The sequence below is a fragment of the Carassius gibelio genome, chromosome A25 (assembly GCF_023724105.1).
Source record: "Carassius gibelio isolate Cgi1373 ecotype wild population from Czech Republic chromosome A25, carGib1.2-hapl.c, whole genome shotgun sequence".
In the NCBI taxonomy this organism is placed as follows: Eukaryota; Metazoa; Chordata; class Actinopteri; order Cypriniformes; family Cyprinidae; genus Carassius; species Carassius gibelio.
In genome coordinates, this window is record NC_068395.1 from 5,062,034 (window position 1) to 5,082,135 (window position 20,102).

Genomic DNA, 20,102 nt, shown 5'->3' on the forward strand with positions numbered 1-20,102 from the left:
CCTTCCTACGGACCAAACTACCTAGCATATCTATCCTACCATTATAGATACTTGAGCCATCCATCCATCCACCCACCCTCCAATTTATTCATTCATCCATTCATCCATCCAACCACCCACCAATTAACTCATCCATCCATCCATCCATCCATTTATTCATTCATCCATCCATCCATCCATCCACCCACCAATTTATTCATCCATCCATCCATCCATCCACCCACCAATTTATTCATCCATCCACCCACCCACCCACCCACCAATTTATTCATCCATCCATCCACCCACCCATTTATTCATTCATTCATTCATCCATCCATCCATCCACCCACCCACCCACCAATTTATTCATTAATCCATCCATCCATCCACCCACCAATTTATTAATTCATCCATCCATCCAACCATCCAACCACCCACCAATTTATTCATCCATCCATCCATCCATCCAACCACCCACCAATTTATTCATCCATCCATCCATTTATTCATCCATCCATCCATCCACCCACCCACCAATTTACTCATCCATCCATCCATCCACCCACCCATTTATTCATCCATCCATCCATCCAACCACCCACCAATTTATTCATCCATCCATCCATTTATTCATCCATCCATCCATCCACCCACCCACCCACCCACCCACCAATTTATTCATCCATCCATCCATCCACCCACCCATTTATTCATCCATCCATCCATCCAACCACCCACCAATTTATTCATCCATCCATCCACCCACCCACCCATTTATTCATTCATCCATCCATCCATCCATCCACCCACCAATTTATTCATTCATCCATCCATCCATCCATCCTGCATATTATCCATCCAATTATCTAGAATCTCAGGATTAAAACACACCTGTACGACCTGGTTGTTGATGGGCTGTTAGATGAATAAAAGACTTCTGCATTGTAAAGTGAGCGATCTGTTGCTGGCGATGGAGGAGGGTTGAGCATCTATACACAGAAATGTAAAAAAAATAAAAAGTTATAAGGCATAAACCAAAACAAACCTGACAATATTAATTACATGAATGGGCATTTTACTTAAAATACAAAAACCCTTTTTCCTACAATTAATTGAACATTAAACACTAACAATAAACTGATCAATAGAGTAGTACCTGAGGGTAAAAGACTCCTTTGGTGCTGGAAGAGCTACTGGATGATGCTCCCGTCACATGGTTCCTGTCGTAGAGAGGTGCTCCACTGCTACTGCTGCCCATGAGACTCACTGAGCTCATCATGGACTTCCCACAAGAAATACCTGCGACACAGCGAGACATTCTCATCACACACTAAACACTCATCACGGGCAGAGACATTATTAACCTTAACAGATTGCAGCAGCTATCAAACAGCAGAGCTTTACCTGTAAAAGTACCGTGCTGTGAATTTGTGGGTGCGATGAAGTTGAGGGGCACGTGAGGGGTCCCGCTGATGTACTCGTGTGGGAAGCCTCCATTAGGGCCCTTGTAATGACGAGACACGACTCTCTGACACACAAAACACATGCCTCCCATCACAAAGACAGAAAGAATGATGCCGATGACGGGGCCGATGGTGCTTGTGTGACGAGGAATGTCGTTGGGGGATGAAGGGAAATCTGAAAATTAACCAAACAGGGAAAAATATGTCTTGGAGGCAATGTTACATTCCAGTTATGGCATTCATAGGGATGTAACAATAAACCGCAAGCCGGTTGAAAATCGATTCAAATATGTGACGATGCAAAACGGCTTAAATGCTTAACAAATCGTGATTCATTCAGGGGTAGGAGTTTATATGAATGCATGTCTGAGGAAAAGTTTAGATGGTCTTTTTTCTTTTCATCTTGCCTCTGTATAATTCATATTAAAGTTGATAAGTGCAGTGCTGCTTTGTTTACAGCAGAAACCAAGGAAACGCTTTAAGCGCCACCTGCTGGCAGAGAGTGAATCTGCATCTCATTCAGCCCGACCGCTGTTTCATGCTGATATTTTTATGTATAATCACAAAACTGAAGTCAAACCATTCTGTTTTCGCTCAAAATTTCAAAACTATACAATCTAACATAAATGTAAAAAAAAACTGTTCATATTGCATGTATGCAGCATCTTTGTTTGGATCTTGACTAAAATTACGTTTATTTCAATATTTTCATTTGGCAGATGATTTTATCCAAATCGACTTGACAAATCGATGAGGACAATAGAAGCAATCAAAACCAACAAATCCAAGTGCTATATTAGTATTTTATAGTTATATTTACATTTTTACAAAGTAATGTACAGCATTCTGCAAGCAATAATAAAAGGACACCATTAATTCATAATTTGTCTTAAATATGATTTTGTTAAAAAAAAATAAAAAAAAATAAAGTGAATCTAATCGAATCGTGAATCTGATTGAATAGTGAACTAAAGGTAAAACAACTCATGCTTTTTTTTTTTTTTTTTTGGTATGGTAAACTTACCGCAGAAAAGCTCGTCAGATTTGTCAGCACAGTCTGCGAAAGAGTCACACTGCTGTTTCTTCAGAATACACTGGTTGTTGTCACAGCGGAACTGATTAGGCATGCAAATGGCTAATGGGAAAAATAGCAAGAGGACAGATAAGTGACTGACACAACTAGTTTATAAAAATCTAAGAAGTGAAAAATGAAGAAGCATTTATGAATGCAAAACATTAGATTCAGTGTTTCCTATAAGAACTATCTCTCTTTTTTTTTTAGGAGACAACAAAAGTCTATATACACTTTTGTATATGACTATACACTGTCATATGAAAACCAGTAAATAATTTATTTTTTAAAGAGATATACAACAATACAACTGATTTTCAGTTTGGATATAATCACCTGGGGTTCATTAAATGACTCAAGTGAATCATCTGAGTCAGTTCAGTGAGTCTGATCGATTCATTAAAAAAGTCATACAGATGAGTCCTGTTTCAGAATCATTTTAACCAATTCATACAATAAACTATTGATTTACTTGCAAAAAGTTTGTTTTTAGAGAGCACAATTATGTGTTGACTATTTAGTACTTTGTGACACAGTCATACTCTCTTAGTGTGTTTCACATTTTGTACTTCCAAAAAATATATTGGCAGCAACACATGGGGCAAATCTTAATTTAGAGCCAAATCTTATATGTTCACAGTATTTGCACATCCTGTTAAAACCCTGTTCAAATATGAATTGCAGTTTATTTTGGCCAAACTGTGCACCTCAAGATGGTGTGTTTTTACAGAATTGGTCACAGGTGGAAATTCTGGTAAATCAGCAGGTTCAAGAGTTGGACATACTGTCGCAATCCTGTTCATCAGAGCCATCCGCGCAGTCGGGCTCTCCGTTGCAGCGCAGCTGAGAGTCCACACACTGGCCTTTGTCACACTGGAACTGCAGTTCGGAGCAGATGGGGCAGTTCATCTCATCGCTATTGTCTGCACACTCAGCCATGCCATCACAGCGCCACGCAATGGGGATGCAGTCGATCTCGCCAGTAGCGCAGTTGAACTGTTCACTAGAGCAGCCGGGAGGCTCTGAGGGGGGTTATGGGTAAATATGTGATCAGCACACATGCATCAAATCCGATTGGTGCATTTTCAGTTACATGCTACAGATACATGTGTGCATATATGTTAAAATGTACCTCCACAGCTGAGCAGATTTTGAAGCAGCACCAGGTGCATGGGACACGAGCAGCGTGGCGTCCCATCGCCCTTAGCGATGCAGATGTGGGAGCAATCTCCGTTGTTACGAGAACAAGGGTGGGATGCTGTTCAAAAGATTAAAGTATAATTCAACTCTTTAATCGCAGGAACTCTGAGGCCACATGGTCTTTATGTAAACCGATTTTAACAACATATGATTTTTGCGACCTTAACTGGTTAAAACGCTGAACTGCCAGTGGAAATTAATTAACATGTTGTTGATTAGTCTGACAATTCACATAGCTAGCTAAAGAAGAAACTGGGCTCTTGTTATAGGTTTCAAGACAAGCAAGGCAAATACGCATCTTTTTTTGCGAACAAGATTATACATACGGTTAAATTTCTTAAATTAGGATAACATTTTATATTATAACTAATAATTAATAAACACAATATTTTAAAAGCATTAATAGTATAATGCAATCATTTATTTATATTTTCATACTAGTAAATCATCATTATAGCAGTATAGTAAATAAGACAAATAATAAGATAAATAATAATACATTCTAATTTAAGTTAAAATAATTTAATTTAAATATAATTTGATTAATATTATAAATGCGAATATATATTATATATTATATATTATATATATATATATATATATATATATATATATATATATATATATATATATATATATATATATATATATATATATATATATTATATTGTATTATATTATATTAAAGATTAGACTAGACAGGTAGCACACAAGGTTACAAAGCTAATGTGTTATTATTTAAAAACTATAATAAACATCAGAGAACTTACCGAACTCCTCTGGTTCCATGTACTCCACCGCGTGGATGCCAGTAAGGTATTGGAGTCGCCCCTGAATGCGGGTCCTCTTCTCTCCGGTCAGCTTATCCACGCTTTCAATCATCTGCTGCTGTTTATCGATCCAGTACAGGTGATCGCCCAACACAGTCAGACCGACAGGCTGAAGGATGTTGGAGTCCTGGAGAACCACACGATTGGCCCCTGGCAAGCAAACAAAGAGATCCAGAGAGTCATAATTCAGTTTGTTTTTATTAACTGTGTCACATTATAAATCATATCTTTTCACCCCTTATTGTTGGTCATTTGGCTGCAAAGGGGAGTTCTGTTACGCAAGCAGGTTAGACGTGGCTTAAGGTGTGACCATCTGTCTTACGCTAACATCAAACATCAGAGCTCAGCATCTGGAGAGACTTTGCTTTCTGGCAGCTCATTGGCAAGAACCAAGTTATATTAAGTGAAGAAGGCACTTAAATAACATCAGAAGTTATAGTCCATCATATTCTTTATTGGAGCTTTGTACAGTATATACCAGGTTTAGACAAAACGGACTATACTGTTTTTATTAGTTTGGACTAGATGGTATTGATAATGTGCAGCATAAGTATAGACAGTGCCTGGTCTGTGCTCTCTGTCTGTATTTGTTTGGTTTCCATAGCTCTGTCATTTGACATGTTTAGAAGATCAGATCTCAATGGAGAGGTCAGAAACTTGTCCTTGTTTCACATGGTGTTCCAGAATACTGCAGAACTGATTGCAATCAATTTGCCCACGGGCGATACAATGAAAGACAAGAAACAAAAACATTCTGAACATGAGATTCAGTGACATGTATGACTACGTGACGAGTGAAAAGACCTAATCTTTCTGGCAAAGTTCTGACATCAAAATTGATTTTCAAAATAAATGACTAACATGGAGTTGCATGGGAACATTTCGTTTTTTCATGTCGTAAATTATTACATTTTGGTACAATATTCAAAGCAATACAATGTTCGTTATTACAACTGCACAGATCTATTTTACATTTCTTTCGTGTAAAAATAACTCATTTTATTTTTAAAACCCAAAGTTCACAAATTGTTACGCTGATAATTAGGAATGCACAGTATATTGTTATTTTAACATTATTCATATACCAGTATAATATTCAATACTATTTTTAATAGAGTTTTTATTTTAATTGTCTTTTTTAATATTTATATATTTTAAAATATTACAGTTTTAGTTATTTTTGTACTTCTACTTTATTTCCGTTAGTAGCAAAAGCTACATTTAAAATTATTATTTTTTTAATCATTAAAAATATTATTATATATATATTTTTTTATAGATATATATTTTTTATTTTTTATTTTTTAAAATGTAATCATATTATTAAAAATTATGTTTTTAAGTTTGATCTAATATTTTATTTAAGTTTTTTTTTTTAAGTTTTAGTTTGAGTTACAATAACAACACTAATTGGCACCATATTAGTTATGGACAGGTTATGGATATTTATAGTAATTTTACATGTTCATTTACCTTATTTACACATTCAAAAATAGAAGCATTTTCACCTGTGGATTTAGAATCTCCTAGTGTATTTTTAAAAATATATAATAATACCTTTTGATATACATTTTCTAGTATTATTATATTCAATGCATTAGATGATGTTTTCAATTCAGTTTCACATTTAACTACCATATATACACCATTAGGTATGCAAGCAAAAATATAGTAGTATTTACCAGACAGGTCACTGCTCTCGATCCGTTTGAGGTCTGCGTCCACCCAGAACAGTTTGCCCAACTTGTTGTCCAAAGCAAGGGCCACAGGGCGGATCAAACCGGTTGTGAAAAGGGATTCACGCTCAGTTCCATCCAAAGACGCACCTTCAATTTTGGCTGAGCGATCCTGGACAGTAGTGAAATACATGTAGCTGTAGGAAAACATAAGAGGTTTGAAAGTTACATACCATTTTCCTAATAAACAAAAAACAATTGTAGTAACAATGTTACAAAAATGTGCGGCAAAGTGACTTTAATTGGATTAAATAAACATCTTTTAAGATCTTTCAGCATTTAATGAATTTATGTTATTGCATAGCAATAACAGCAAACATGATCTGTAGGAATGGATAAACACTCATTTGTTGAACAGAGAGAAGAACTTTGATGGGGCCATGTTGTTTTGACTGTGTGGGAGAATTGGTGTACATCTTCACACATCCCAAAAGCCCTTTAGTCCTAATGTTATGTCTAGATTAGTTTGTGATAACTTTCAAAGGTGCGTTTCCTCCTTTTGTTTTCAGACACTGTCTGGGAATCCCACAATTTGCATCCGTTAGCGATTTTGTTTGGATGAAAAAAACAGAATGCTGATATTGATATTGATTGTCTTTAAAAATGAGACGATCAAAACTGAAACTATCACAACAACAACAAAAAAAAACAGTTATTGCCCTTGGGAAAAGTTTGGAGGATTTACATTATATGTGATGCATTTGCAATGCTAAGATGGGAACAGAAGAAACAAATAAACCTCAAAATTGGTTTGGCTGATGGATCTGAAGATGCCTTCTCTGAGTCAGAGCACTATGGAGTGTTATGTACTCGTTCAACGTTTGCCAATGTCTGACTTTAGCGTGGGAAATGTAGCATTCTGTGTATTAAATTTCCCACCTGCATCTTTTAAACAAATCCTTATGTGAACATCTTTCAGGATGTTTTGGTCCTCAACAATCTGAAAATCTAGATAAAGCAATTCGTCAATTTCACAAGATTTTGAGGTTGTTGGATTTGACGGCATTTTGGATCCAAATGTAAAGTCTACTTATGCATGAAGTAAACAAACAACATTTTTGAGAGGATCAATTCAATATACGGACCAGAACAAATCAGGCACACTGAATGAAGTGGTTATCATGTTTATCATATCATAATTAAAGCACACACACACACACACACACACACACACACACACACACACGCATGCACACGCGCACACACACACACACACAAGCAAATTAAAAAAATACTATAAAAATATAGAAATAATACTAAAATAAGACTTTAAATTTGGCTGATTCTATTTAGCCATCTCATAAACAAAACAGCATAATCTGGAAAAAAAGGGATAAATGCATTGAGCTTAATCTCAGATACACTTGTTTTTGTTCCATAATTTGACTGTCCTTCCACTCTTTCAGGAGAAGTCCCCTCCACCCAACTCATACGAGGCCATGAGGGTGAGACGCAAATAGAAAACCCGCTGATGACGGTCACACTAACAATGGGACACACAATTACAGTGCATGCAAGCCAACGCCTGCGAATGGTCGACCCGCTAGTGAGAGCCGCAGCACGGGGACCACAGAGGGCCATCTGTTCTACATATTTGGCTATTGGAGAGGCCTGGATGGAATCAAGAGTTTTCCAACGATACGAAAGAAATGGCGAGGTGCCCCGTCATTAGAGTATCAAATTCTGCGATGTAATTTCAAGTCAGCTGGTCCTAAGTCAATAAAGCATTTGGTAAGGTTTTGTTATGTTTATGGAAAGGAGCCAAACCAAAGTTGAATAATAAAATCTGGCCCTGAGGTTATGTATGAACAGTTAAATTTAATGCAAGTTGTAACGATAATGAAAAGACCAATATTTTATTTTGCCAACTAAAGATCGTACCCTTTCTCAGCATTCACCACGATAGCGCGAGGCTTGTCCACGTCATCCTTCAGGACCTCCCCGATCACATGGCCGTCCATGCGATGGATGTTGATGGTGTTGGTGGTCTCGCAGGTCCAGTAGACGGTGCGACTGTAGGGGTCCAGACTCAAGTCATGAGGCTGCTTTGCATGGACGTTGGTTGGGGTCATCACTGTGGACGCCTGGATAGTTCAAGGCAAGGCAAGGCAAGTTTATTTATATAGCACATTTCGTACACAATGGTAATTCAAAGTGCTTTACATAAAAGAAAGTAAAATAATCATGAAGAAAAATAACAAAAAATAAAACAAGCACAGTTGAAAACAAGTTCAGACCAATTTAAATTAGAACTGCTAATATATAATTAAACATGCTGAATATTTAATCAAATTGACAACAAATAATTCATTTCTCATATATCACATCGCATAATAACAATTTTATGAACATAATGTGAAAATAATTTCATGTTTTTAAATCTAAAATATTTATTATAATATAAATTAATAATAATGATGAATAAGTTATATAATATTATAATATTATTATCAATAATAATAATAATTATTATAATCTTTATAATAACAATGCCAGCATATAATTATATGCAGAATAATTAAATCACAACTAATTAAAGAATGAGGAAAACGGTTTGTAATACAATAGGATAGTAAAAAAACTGGATCAGTTATAACTTAAAAGTTATTATTATTATTATGTTGATAATAACAAATATTGGTCCACTGGATCCACTTTTTGCATTTTCTTGATTTTGCAATAGTACTACTAATAAAAATATATTCTACAAATAATCTTAAATCAAATAACAATGAAGTATAAATATTTAATAATAATAGATGTATTGAGTATACTCTTATGATAAAGTAACCTCAACATTGTTTGAATAAACAGTCACCTGAGTGCCATCGTCTCGGGCACTGCGGATGTTTTGTCGGCCATCCACCCAGTATATCAGGCGTTCCAGAGGGTCGAAGCTGATGGCGCGCAAGTTCTTCATAACGTGAATGGGTAGAATCATGTCTGGACTCTGTTCTCCTAGGACCATTCGACTGATGGAGCTCTTCTGGCTGAAGAGCAGGAAGTTAGAGGGCGCTGTTGAGCAAAACAAGAGGAAGGCGAGAATAAGGGATCCAAACAAAGTTACAGGAGCACAGGTCAACAATGTACATTTCTTTTGCCAGCTCCATTCCTCTGATCAGAAGGTGAAGGTCAGCTAAATGCAATCATACTAACTAAACGCAATCAGCCTTTCCCTCCAGGCTTTGAAAGGAGGGAGTAAAAACACAAGTAGAAACACATTAGCGTTGCCAAGACCTCTGCACTCTTGGCTAAACGCTCTCACCGTGCTCCCTGGCGTGCTTGTTTAATCCAAGTTCTGTAATTTTTAAGCTTATAAGGAATTAAATGCATATGACTGAGTTTTGAATGGCCGGGAGCCATTGTTTGCTAATGCCGTTTCAATCTGCCAACTGCATCTTAAAACCCGTGACTCACTTTAATGTCAGTAAAACCCAGTGAACTTTATGGCTGGGAGACCATAGATTACTTTAAAATCTCCAAACAATGCAATTTAGTCGAGGTTCAGCAATAAGAAAAATATTATGAAATGATAATAATCACTAGTAGTAGTAGTATAAAGTATAAACATTCTATTTATGCTTATACAACAGTAGTAATAATAATAAATATTAATGATTGCATTTTTAAAATCACGATTAATCGCATTATTGTCTGCGATTAATCGGAATCAATCACTTGTTACGCACAAAACTAATAATGCATTCAAAAGTAGTGTATTGTGCACTTTCTTATTTAAAAGTAGGCCTACTGCTATATGAACAAAAGTGTAATAACATTTGGTTTGCAAACACTTTAAACAAATAAGGTGCTTTTTACAGAAGTGTTCCTTTTACATAGTAGCAGTTAAAATATTTTTTGTAGCCCAAATCTCATCTTATAACGTTAATGTAATTCAATTAAATATAAAACAAGCTATTTGTCACTGCCAGGACATGAAAGTTTTTATAGAAAATATTTTATAGTTTGTTATAGAAAAACAAGTCAAACATATCCTGGTTCGTCTGACTCCTGTGATTATTCCGTTTAGCTGTCCCTTGCTCGGTTGGAAGAGGTGGGCAAAAGTGCTGTTCAGTTATATATAGATCAGTGAGTGTGAGCGTTAACCGCGCCGGAGCGCAGAACTTCTGATACGTGCTGCATGATTTCTCAATATTTCTGAGCAGTAAAAGCGATAGATCTGTAAAGCAATATTTTGTGAGAGGGACGTGTGTTACCGCGTCCCATATGACTCAAAATAATACACTACAAAGTTAACAAAACTATTCACTCCACTGTGTTGAGCGAGGGCACATCTGAACATTTTATATAATAATAATTATTATAACATTATTTATTTATTATTATTATTATTATTATTTATTCACTTCAAATATTTAATAATAATGTCCTTGTTGTTGAACCCTGATTAAAACTGGGATTATAATATTGCAATAATATTATAAACATAAATTGTAAACAAAATTATTATTATTATTATTATTACTAATACATTCTTTAAAAATATTGACAGGGAAAATAATATCTACATTACTTGCTGATATCAACCAGAAGATTATTTATTATTTAAAAAAAATGTTAAAATTAGAAGCCAAAGGAGGAACAATGTTACAAAATGTAGCGACTCTGAACACCTTCTCTTCTAAAACCCTCCAAAACAGCAAACTCACAGCTGCAGTTGTGTCCGTTTGCCTCTAGGGTGTAGTGGGAAGCACAGCGGCACTGGGCTCCAGAAGGTGATGCTAGGCAGAGGTGGGCGCAGTGGCCGTTGTTCTGCGAACACTCGTTGGCGCCGTCTTGTCTGGAGGAGTGGAAAACCAGGATGTCCATGACGTACTCCAGATGCCCTTGTACCACCGTTCGGTTCAAGCCACTGCGCTTGTCTGCCCGCTCGATGCTACGCAGGTTCCAGTCAGTCCAGTAGATGTAATCGCGATACTGGGTCAAGCCAAACGGATGAGGAAGATCGTCGGCCACTATCTCTCTCTGCAAACCTGAGGACGATAAACAATGCTTTTAGTGGATTCAAGTTGGTTGGAGGGTCTAATATCGCATGGTTTAAGAGGCATTTCTGATGATTGTGGGATTTTGAAAACCTTGCATGTTTGTTGACTCAATCATGGAGGTGTCCAAGTCTGTCCAGTAGAGCCGCTGGTCGATGAAGTCAATTGTGAGACCGTTAGCTCGGCCCACTTTGTCCACCAAAGTCACAATGTTACTGCCGTCCATGTGAGCTCGAGTTATCCTGGGTCGACCTCCCCATTCGGTCCAGTACATGTACCTGCAAAGCCAAAACATTTACATTTAAAATCTAAATAAACTAAATACCAGTACCATTCATTTTTTAGTCATTTTTATTTGTTATATAATTAATATAATATTTATCAATCTTACATTCAAACATTTAATTATTAATCATAAATAACAAATCAAGAAATCATAAACCGTCTATTTGATTCTAAAGTTACTAATATTTATATGTATTGAATAAACTGACATATATAACATATAAATAGAAATATAGTGTATGAGTGAACGACAAACGAATGTCTAATCCAGACACAGTAAAAATGAAAATAAATAAAAATACAACTAAATTTACTATTAATTTCTTAGGAATTTTATTTGCTATGCAATTAAGTTAGTTATTATATTATATGAATTAACCATACATTAATTCATACATATTCAATACGCATATACAAATTATAATAAAATAATCAGACACTGAAGTTAATAATATTCATACAAAAAATATGCATTTTATGCATTAGTCTATAAATAAACTAATGCATAAAATACAATTAATAAATTGTCTAGCTACAGCAAAAAAAATTTTTTTTATTTGCTATATATTAATTAACAAACAATTAATAATCATTAATAAAATAAAAAAATGTTGCTTGATACTAAAGTTACTACAATATTTATAAATAATACTTTAAAATAAGAATATTCCTATGTACTAGTTTATAAATAAATATGTAAAAAAAAAAAAAAAAAAATAATAAAAAAAAAAAAATATATATATATATATATATATATATATATATATATATAATAATAAATGTTTAGTCTAGCTACAGCAAAAGCTTGTTGGCTGAGCTGCCAATGTTAAACACTGAAAATATTACTTTCCCCCCACCGGGTAGGCAAGCAGTGAAAAGCACACCTAACCAACCCCTCAGCCCACTCAATACACCACTGGGCTAAGAGTCAACTGAGTCAACACCTCTCAGTATTAAGGTGACAAGAGACAATGCTGAAGAATGCGTTGGCTAATAGAGGCAGTCGTGCCTCAGAAGCCACAGGAATGCCTGCTGGGCGCTGGAGGACATGACTTCACTCCTCTGAGCCACACGCAGGGGCTGCGGCATGTTGGCACTTGTCTCCTGCTACACATACAACTTGATGCCCCGAGGAAGCACTGGAATACCAATGGGTGTGTCTGTGTTTGAGTATGTGGGCGTTAAATCAGATATTTAACTAGTGGTAATCGATTAGCAAACTTCCAGAGGGCTACATAATGTAGGAAGCCTACGGTTAACCAAAACACAAGCGGATGGGTGAAGATGTGTACACCATGCAGTGCACATGCAACATGGTTCTGCAGCAGACTTTAAAGCTAGTGTTCCTACCCATTGGCAGGATCCAGGGCAAGAGAGCGAGGGTTATCCAGGTCTTTGCAGACCAGCACTTGTCGGTACTGGCCGTCCAGACGGGCCACTTCGATACGGTTGGTGCCTGTATCAGCCCAGTAGAGGTTTCGACCCATCCAGTCCACAGCCATACCCTCGGGATAGTCCAGGCCAAACTCAATGACCGCTTCCACCAAACTGCCATTCATAAAGGCTCTGCTGATAGTCTAAACAAAAATGCATATATTTTATATAAATATATATCTTTGTAAAATATATACACACATAATCATGCAAATATAAATAAAAATCAACAGCTAACCTTTTTATAATTCTGACTTTGATTTTAATGTACAATCATTTATTCAAAATGTCACAAGATTATCACTCACCTCCACAGCGTTCTTTCTCAATATGAGTTAAGACACAATGAAGCTAAAATCATGATGGACAAAAAGTAGTCCATACCTTGGTGATGACATCGGTCCAGTAGATCCTATTTTCCAAAACATCAAAGTCCAGTGCGGAGACCTCCTTGACCCCGGTGAGTGGGATGGGCACGTCGTTGCTGTTGGTGCCCAGGGAGATGCTGCGTATGTCAGCGCGGTTGGTGAAGAGCAAGAAAGCTTCTGGGACCACACAAGTATGCAGGTCACTCAGCAACTCCAAACCCATGGGGCAGGCGCAGCTCAGACCTTGTGGCCGATGGAAACACAGGTGACTGCAGCCGCCGTTGTTTTCCGCACAGCCGTTAGTGCCTGAACACACACAAATGGACCCAATTTATGGACCAGCTTCATGAACATGCATTGATCTCATAAGTGATATAGTGTAGCTGTCTGAAGTCCTCCTGTTAGTTTTGTGGCAGAATCCTTTTTTTTTTATAAATCAATCCATTTATAAATTAAATATTATATTATTAACATTATATTTTAATACTAATACTACTACTACTAATAATAATATTTTGCTCATAAGTATGAATACATTCCATTTAATTAAATATTTGTATATATTTATATAAAAAATGAAATATTAATTATTAAATGCCATCAAATACAAAATTTAAAAAAAAAATCAAATAAAGAATAATTTTATTTAGCACATTATATATTATTTTAGTAATTAATTTAGTAAGATGTCCTAGGTTTTTTAATTTTTTGTCCAGATTTCTAGAATCAATAAATAGTGAAGGTCACTGGATATGTTCAAGACAGTAATTATCAGCTATACATCATAATATGTAATGACATTATTAATAATTTATTAATTGTTGTTATTACTGTTTTTTGACTCATGTTATATTTTATTCTAGTAAATAAGCTTATATGACACCAACATTTTAGATGCCAATTACATTTTACAGAACACAACGCACAAGTACTGAATGGAGTTGTCTTTTGCATCTTGCTTGAATGCTTTAAATTAAATAACAAAGGTTAAAAACACATGCAAATTATGAATATTTGTGATGAATAGTAGTCGACCAATATGTGTTTTTTGACAGCTGATGCCGATATCTTGGAAACAGGGTGGCCAATGGCCGATATAAAACCGATAAAAATAAATGTATTTATTATACTTTATGACAATGTATCTTTCACAAATTTTTTTATTATTTAATAAAAAGTCAACATTGTAACCAACAGGGCACCCAGTAATCTGGGTAGTTTGTGTGCACTGGGAATCATATGTTTTCAAATAAAGCCAAGGTAACAGTAATTTTACATATAGTGCACAGTGAAAATGACATGAATGTGACAGTGGGCAAATGCAAAAAGCGCAGAATATTTAAATAAAGTTAGTTGATCATGCGTCTCAATGAAGTTGAACCCTCCTGTCCGTATTCAATTCACACGGACCGACCGTGATACATGCACATTTCACAATATCTCAAAAGTTTGCATGGTTTGTGAAATTAAATGATCATTAATAGATATTCAAATATTTGTTCAAATTATTTAAATGTGTGTTTGCTGAATGCTGACTGGGTGGCTCAATCGGGCCAGTGACAATTTCGTCAACTGTCCTGAAAGTCTTTCATACTGGTTATGGGTAATCGGGCAGTCCTTATTGGTGAGCCCTGCTGGTTATGAGAATGTAATAGGCCTATAATCTAATTTTAAAGTACTTCATTTTTGGAATCTGATTATGTAACACACATTACTACACAGTACTGCATATATCAATAGCCAGTTATTCAATGTACCTTTCAGTAGGAACCATACCTGTCAAGTATCCCGTTTTGGCCGGGAAAGTCACGTATTTTACCCTTCTTTCCCGCCGTCCTCCCTTATTAGTATTTTCCCGTAAATCTCCCGTATTTAATTTTTTTTATTTTAACCTGCGTTATTAATAAAATAATAATAATAAAAATATTCCCAATCTGAGCTCTGTCACTAGTCTCGCGATAACTGCCACCTGTAGTAGCCTGTCGCGAGGGGTGTGTGAGGTCAGGTGACATGAGTTATAACGCGGGAAAAACAACAACAACAAAAGAAAAAACCGAGACGGATGATGGACGCTACGATAGAAAGTGAAGGCACACCTGCCAAAGAACCAAAACCCATGTGTAAATACCAGGATAAATGGGACAGCGAATTTACTTTTTTAAAGAATGCAAAGTCTGCAACAAATTTGTACAACAACTCATTAAAAGAGTAAAAGAAAAGTTATTTGAAATAAAAAGAAAAACTGTAAAAGAAAAGCAATATGAAATGAAAAGAATGTGTGGAATTAAAATAAAATGTAAATGTAAAAACAAGCAATGTTAAATTAACAGAAAATATGCAAATAAGCCTTTAAATAAATGCTCTTCATATATACCCTTTTGTGTTTTCATTTGGGCTATAACACCTGTCTTAAAATGTAAGGGATACTGGAGCTTTGTTGGGGTGGTGGGACTGCTTGCGGTGGGCGCCGGAAAATTTCCCTTATTTTCAAATCCAAAACTTGACAGGTATGGTAGGAACATTAAAACTTTTCAGGTCAGAACAGTAGCAAAAGTAAGAGGTCTTACCAAAGGTCTCTGAGACTTTTGTGGCTTTGAGACCCATGAGGTCAGGGAGCTGCTCGACGATGACCTCACGGGTGCCGTTGGTGATGTGAACTCTTTCAATGCTCCTCCGCTGCCAATCAGTCCAGTAGATATACTCTCCCAGCAGCGCAAAACCAAAGATATGAGGTAGTTTGTCATCTAGAATGGTCATCCTATTAGTGCCATCCACATTCATGACCTGTAAACAAAAACAATTATAATAATTAGGTCACCATTCACTTTCACCGCATAGAAAAGAGCAGCGTGAACATCTCCTTTTGTGTTCTACTATATTAGGATGAGCAGCTATTCTACTATGAACTATCTCTTTAAGAAAACTGTCAGCTGTAGGTGGTCAGATCAAACAATTTCAATTAACAGCAGAAAACAGGAAACAAACGAACAAATCAGCCTGGATCTGTTGACATTTGCCAAACAGCTGTCCACCACATGCACCATTGGACAGATCTCCAAATACTCAGATATTTGAACTGCCATAATTGCAGTATCTTAATCCAAACCAGCTAGGATTTCCCAATTGTGGAGAAAAAAAAAATAAAAATCCCCAACCAAATATGTAACTGCCAAAAAGAGTAGCTATTTTAAGTCATTACAGAGTACGCAAGCTTGAGCATGACTCTTTGAATCTCTACGTTTAGTGCTTTTTCACTAAAGAAAGACTACAGAATCGTTCCTATTTCAGTGAATGTGACAAAATAAGATTCTAGTCTCAAGGGTTACATTACAGGGAGGGAAATAATGCAAACTGATATAGGTAGTGGAGCCAAGACATGCCTGACTCGAGAGAGGGAGAAAGCAAGAGGAAGTGACAGATGGGAGGTTGAAACCAAGTGGGTTGCTGGGAATTGGGTTTGTTTCTGAAAAGGTTGCAATTACCGTTTCTGGAAACCGGCCTGACATTACTACTCCTCGAAATAGATGGCTTTCCATTTTTCACATTTAGCGAATGGGTGTCAGTTGCAGTAAATGCTACCCACCTAATCAAATACATTCTGGAAAAAGCTCGGAACTGATGAAAAACTGCAGCGAAAAACCTCGAAAGTTACCAGGTTTATGCGAGCGTATTACGAACGCCCGCAAGTGATCGGAGTTCAAACACTTGCATTTTCTTTCCACCACCAGAAAACAACATTTCAACACTTCATTGAATTAATGTTGATAAAACCGTTCCATTTTATATAATTCTTTTTTTTTTTTTTATACATGTAATGTACTCATCATGAAGTCATTACTGGAAAGCATCCATGCTTTTTATGTTGCAAAAGCTGTTGGGAGTTTTTGACATCCTAGACCTGTGCAATCAGACACTAAGAAATGCACTTTTTACTATTTTAAAAGCGCCTGCAGCCAGATGTCTTTGTTTGCCGAATGAAACCCGTGACAGTTTACTCTATCATGTCTTCTCCCTGAATGATGAATGAGATTATGAACGCTCAAACGAGCAAGTCAAGACTGAGTGACGGCCGTATTAATGCAGCATATTGTTCCTGGGTAAAGTAGCTGTGCGAACAAAGACTTCCTGTGCGCCGTCTTTGCCAACCCAGAGTTCTTCCTGTGAGGACCGGTGGAGGGGGTTTTGGGATTGGGGTGGCTGCCAGCGGCTGCCAGGGAGTGGTGTCCACCTGATTTATTTCTGTAATGAAGGCCTGCGGAGCGGCTGACTCTCGGTCTCAGTAAAGAAAGCAAGAAGAGAGATGGAAAAGAAATAAGTGCACATTATTTTAAATTAGCACCTTCCTTTCTCAGTAATTTCAGCATTATGGTGGAATCTTGTGGGGGGTTGGGAGGGAAGCTGGTATATTTGCCACCTCTGAGAAAGTAAAGCCTATGCAGGAACAGCATATGACCATACTACGTGTAGTATTCTAGCAGAATGTAGTATGTATACTGTGCAAACCCTTCTACTGTTCCAAAATATATTAAATTCAGAGCAGAAATAAATAACTGTGTGTATATGTATATAAAAACATACATGAAATGTAAAAGGCATGTGACATCCAACATTCGTTTCATATTGCATACTGCTTAAAGTAATAAAAAAAAGTTTATTGTTCCACATTGTGTACATATAGCACTTTGTATTAAAAAATGGTACACAGTATATACTATGTATGCAGTTGGCATTACACTAGTATTGCATACTGAACACAGTCAGATGATGTCTTAAACAGAGAAGGTGGTCTTGTGGATGGTTTGTGGTGTTTTGGTACTTGAAGAAGGGAAAGAGATGGGAAGGTAAGTTACAGTTGTTGTGAAAGCCTCCTCTTTCCTCACAGTTTGAGACAGCGGAGGCGCTGACACTCTGGAGGAATGCTAACAGACACAGAGAGTGGGCTGAAACCACAATGGTGCATTTTTCTTACACTCCTCCTAACACATAGACGTCTCGAGGGTTTAATCTGGGCGCCTTCCTGCGGGATCTAGACTTTTCTCAACCCTGGAGTAAGGTTAGAGGCCTACAGCACTGCATGAAGGAGAGAAACATGACGAGATGGGCCAGAACTTACACAAAATCTGACACCTCACTATACCACAGTACCACCACAATATTTTTTTTCCTAAGGAGGAGATATGAACATGCGTTTCAAGCTGCCTTCTGTCTTCTGAAAAAGCCACGACAGGGTTTTCAAAGGAGGAGGGGGGCTCCAGACTACAAAAGTGTTTGGTTTTTCCCACCTCCTTCACAAAGCCACTGACACATGAAGTGACAAAATTGTGTTTCTATGGTACACAATGAAGAGCGGAGACACAAAACATACCCACGGACCTTTCTGGAGGCCTGTCAGACGTCCTGTGTGGTTCTCTACAAATGAACGAAAAGTCATGTGACACTGAAGACTGGAGAAATGATACTGACAATTCAGTTTAGCCATCCCAAGTAAAAGTTATATTTAAAAACCTATTAAAACAGGAAAGTAATTTTGAATTAAGAAAATATTTCACATGTGTACTGCATTTTTGATCAAAGAAATGCAGCCTCAGAAAGCAGAACAGACTTCTTTCAAAAACTAAAAAAAAAAAGGAATAATTTAATAATCTACTGAACCGGTTCTATTGACTAAAAACTAACTTTGTGGGATACACAATCTTACAAGGTTTTAAACACATATAGTTTTCCAAAGCTTCAGGCAAAAAAAAAAAAAATGTAAAAAAGCTTTAAGTGAAAGAGGAATTCTTTCCACTTGTGTAATCAGGAGTTTTATTGGATGGCATACCTTGCCGACATCTGTTTCCTTTTTCAGCACAGCGTTGGACATTGTTCCTCTTGCACTGACCCCTCCTGTCCACTCCACCATTGCATCCCAGCAGCATTCCTCAAATCCCGTTCTATGAAATCAAACTAGCTTGCTTGTTTCAGCGGGAGTTGAGTAAGGGAAAGAGTGGAGTGCTACAAAACTACTTTTTTGATCTCTTGCAAAATCAAAAATGTTCGTACAAGAGATCAAGTTTGTAACTGATCAATCTAGAACCCCAGCAAAGTCTCTGGAGTACTCTGGAGAGTTTAAGGGGGGATGGGAGAGTGAAATGAGGGGAAACTGACGGGGGGGAAGGTGAGGCCCATAGAAATGCATGGCTGCCAGTGCACACAGAGGCTGTGTGTGTTTAAGGAGCGGCCAGCTGCCGGACCCCCTTTAGACCCCAGCAAACACAGGAAGGTCTCTGGAGGTCACCCAAACACACAAAAGCAGACTCTGGGGGACTGATGACTGAGATTTTCGATACAATGCTAAAAACTTGTTGGATATAGAACACTTCCAGAGAAGCTGAATGTGCTTTAGGTGTAGCTAACGCGAATAAAACAAATGCACAAATAAAATCTGAAATAGTCATTTATATTTTCTGAATACATATCTATCAATTATATCAATATGATAAAAATAATAATAATAATAATAATAATAATAAAAGATTCTACCGGAAGTATTACTCATTATTTGTAATGAAAATCATTACATATGTATAAAAACATATACATATATGATAAAAATGAAAATGTAAAAATTTTACACACAACAACTGTTTTCAATATGGATAATATGAATAAATGTTTCTTGAGCTGCAAATCAGCATATTAGAAAAATTTCAGAAGGATCGTGTGACATTGAAGACTGGAGTAAAGATG

The 20,102-nt window shown here is 36.6% G+C and overlaps 1 protein-coding gene across 1 annotated transcript in view; it reads right to left on the reverse strand.

Moving 5' to 3' along the window:
• LOC127946989 (low-density lipoprotein receptor-related protein 5) overlaps positions 1-20,102 on the reverse strand; it is a 58,347-nt gene that overhangs the window by 2,832 nt on the left and 35,413 nt on the right. Inside the window, exons 9-23 of the mRNA XM_052543855.1 lie at positions 15,941-16,157; positions 13,390-13,679; positions 12,922-13,148; positions 11,380-11,564; positions 10,954-11,277; positions 9,102-9,298; positions 8,165-8,367; positions 6,230-6,420; positions 4,488-4,697; positions 3,650-3,775; positions 3,303-3,539; positions 2,470-2,580; positions 1,387-1,620; positions 1,139-1,281; positions 874-971 (exon numbers count right to left, since the gene is read on the reverse strand). Coding sequence (XP_052399815.1) covers positions 874-971; positions 1,139-1,281; positions 1,387-1,620; positions 2,470-2,580; positions 3,303-3,539; positions 3,650-3,775; positions 4,488-4,697; positions 6,230-6,420; positions 8,165-8,367; positions 9,102-9,298; positions 10,954-11,277; positions 11,380-11,564; positions 12,922-13,148; positions 13,390-13,679; positions 15,941-16,157 — 2,993 coding nt within the window. The remainder of the gene's footprint in view (positions 1-873; positions 972-1,138; positions 1,282-1,386; positions 1,621-2,469; positions 2,581-3,302; positions 3,540-3,649; positions 3,776-4,487; positions 4,698-6,229; positions 6,421-8,164; positions 8,368-9,101; positions 9,299-10,953; positions 11,278-11,379; positions 11,565-12,921; positions 13,149-13,389; positions 13,680-15,940; positions 16,158-20,102) is intronic.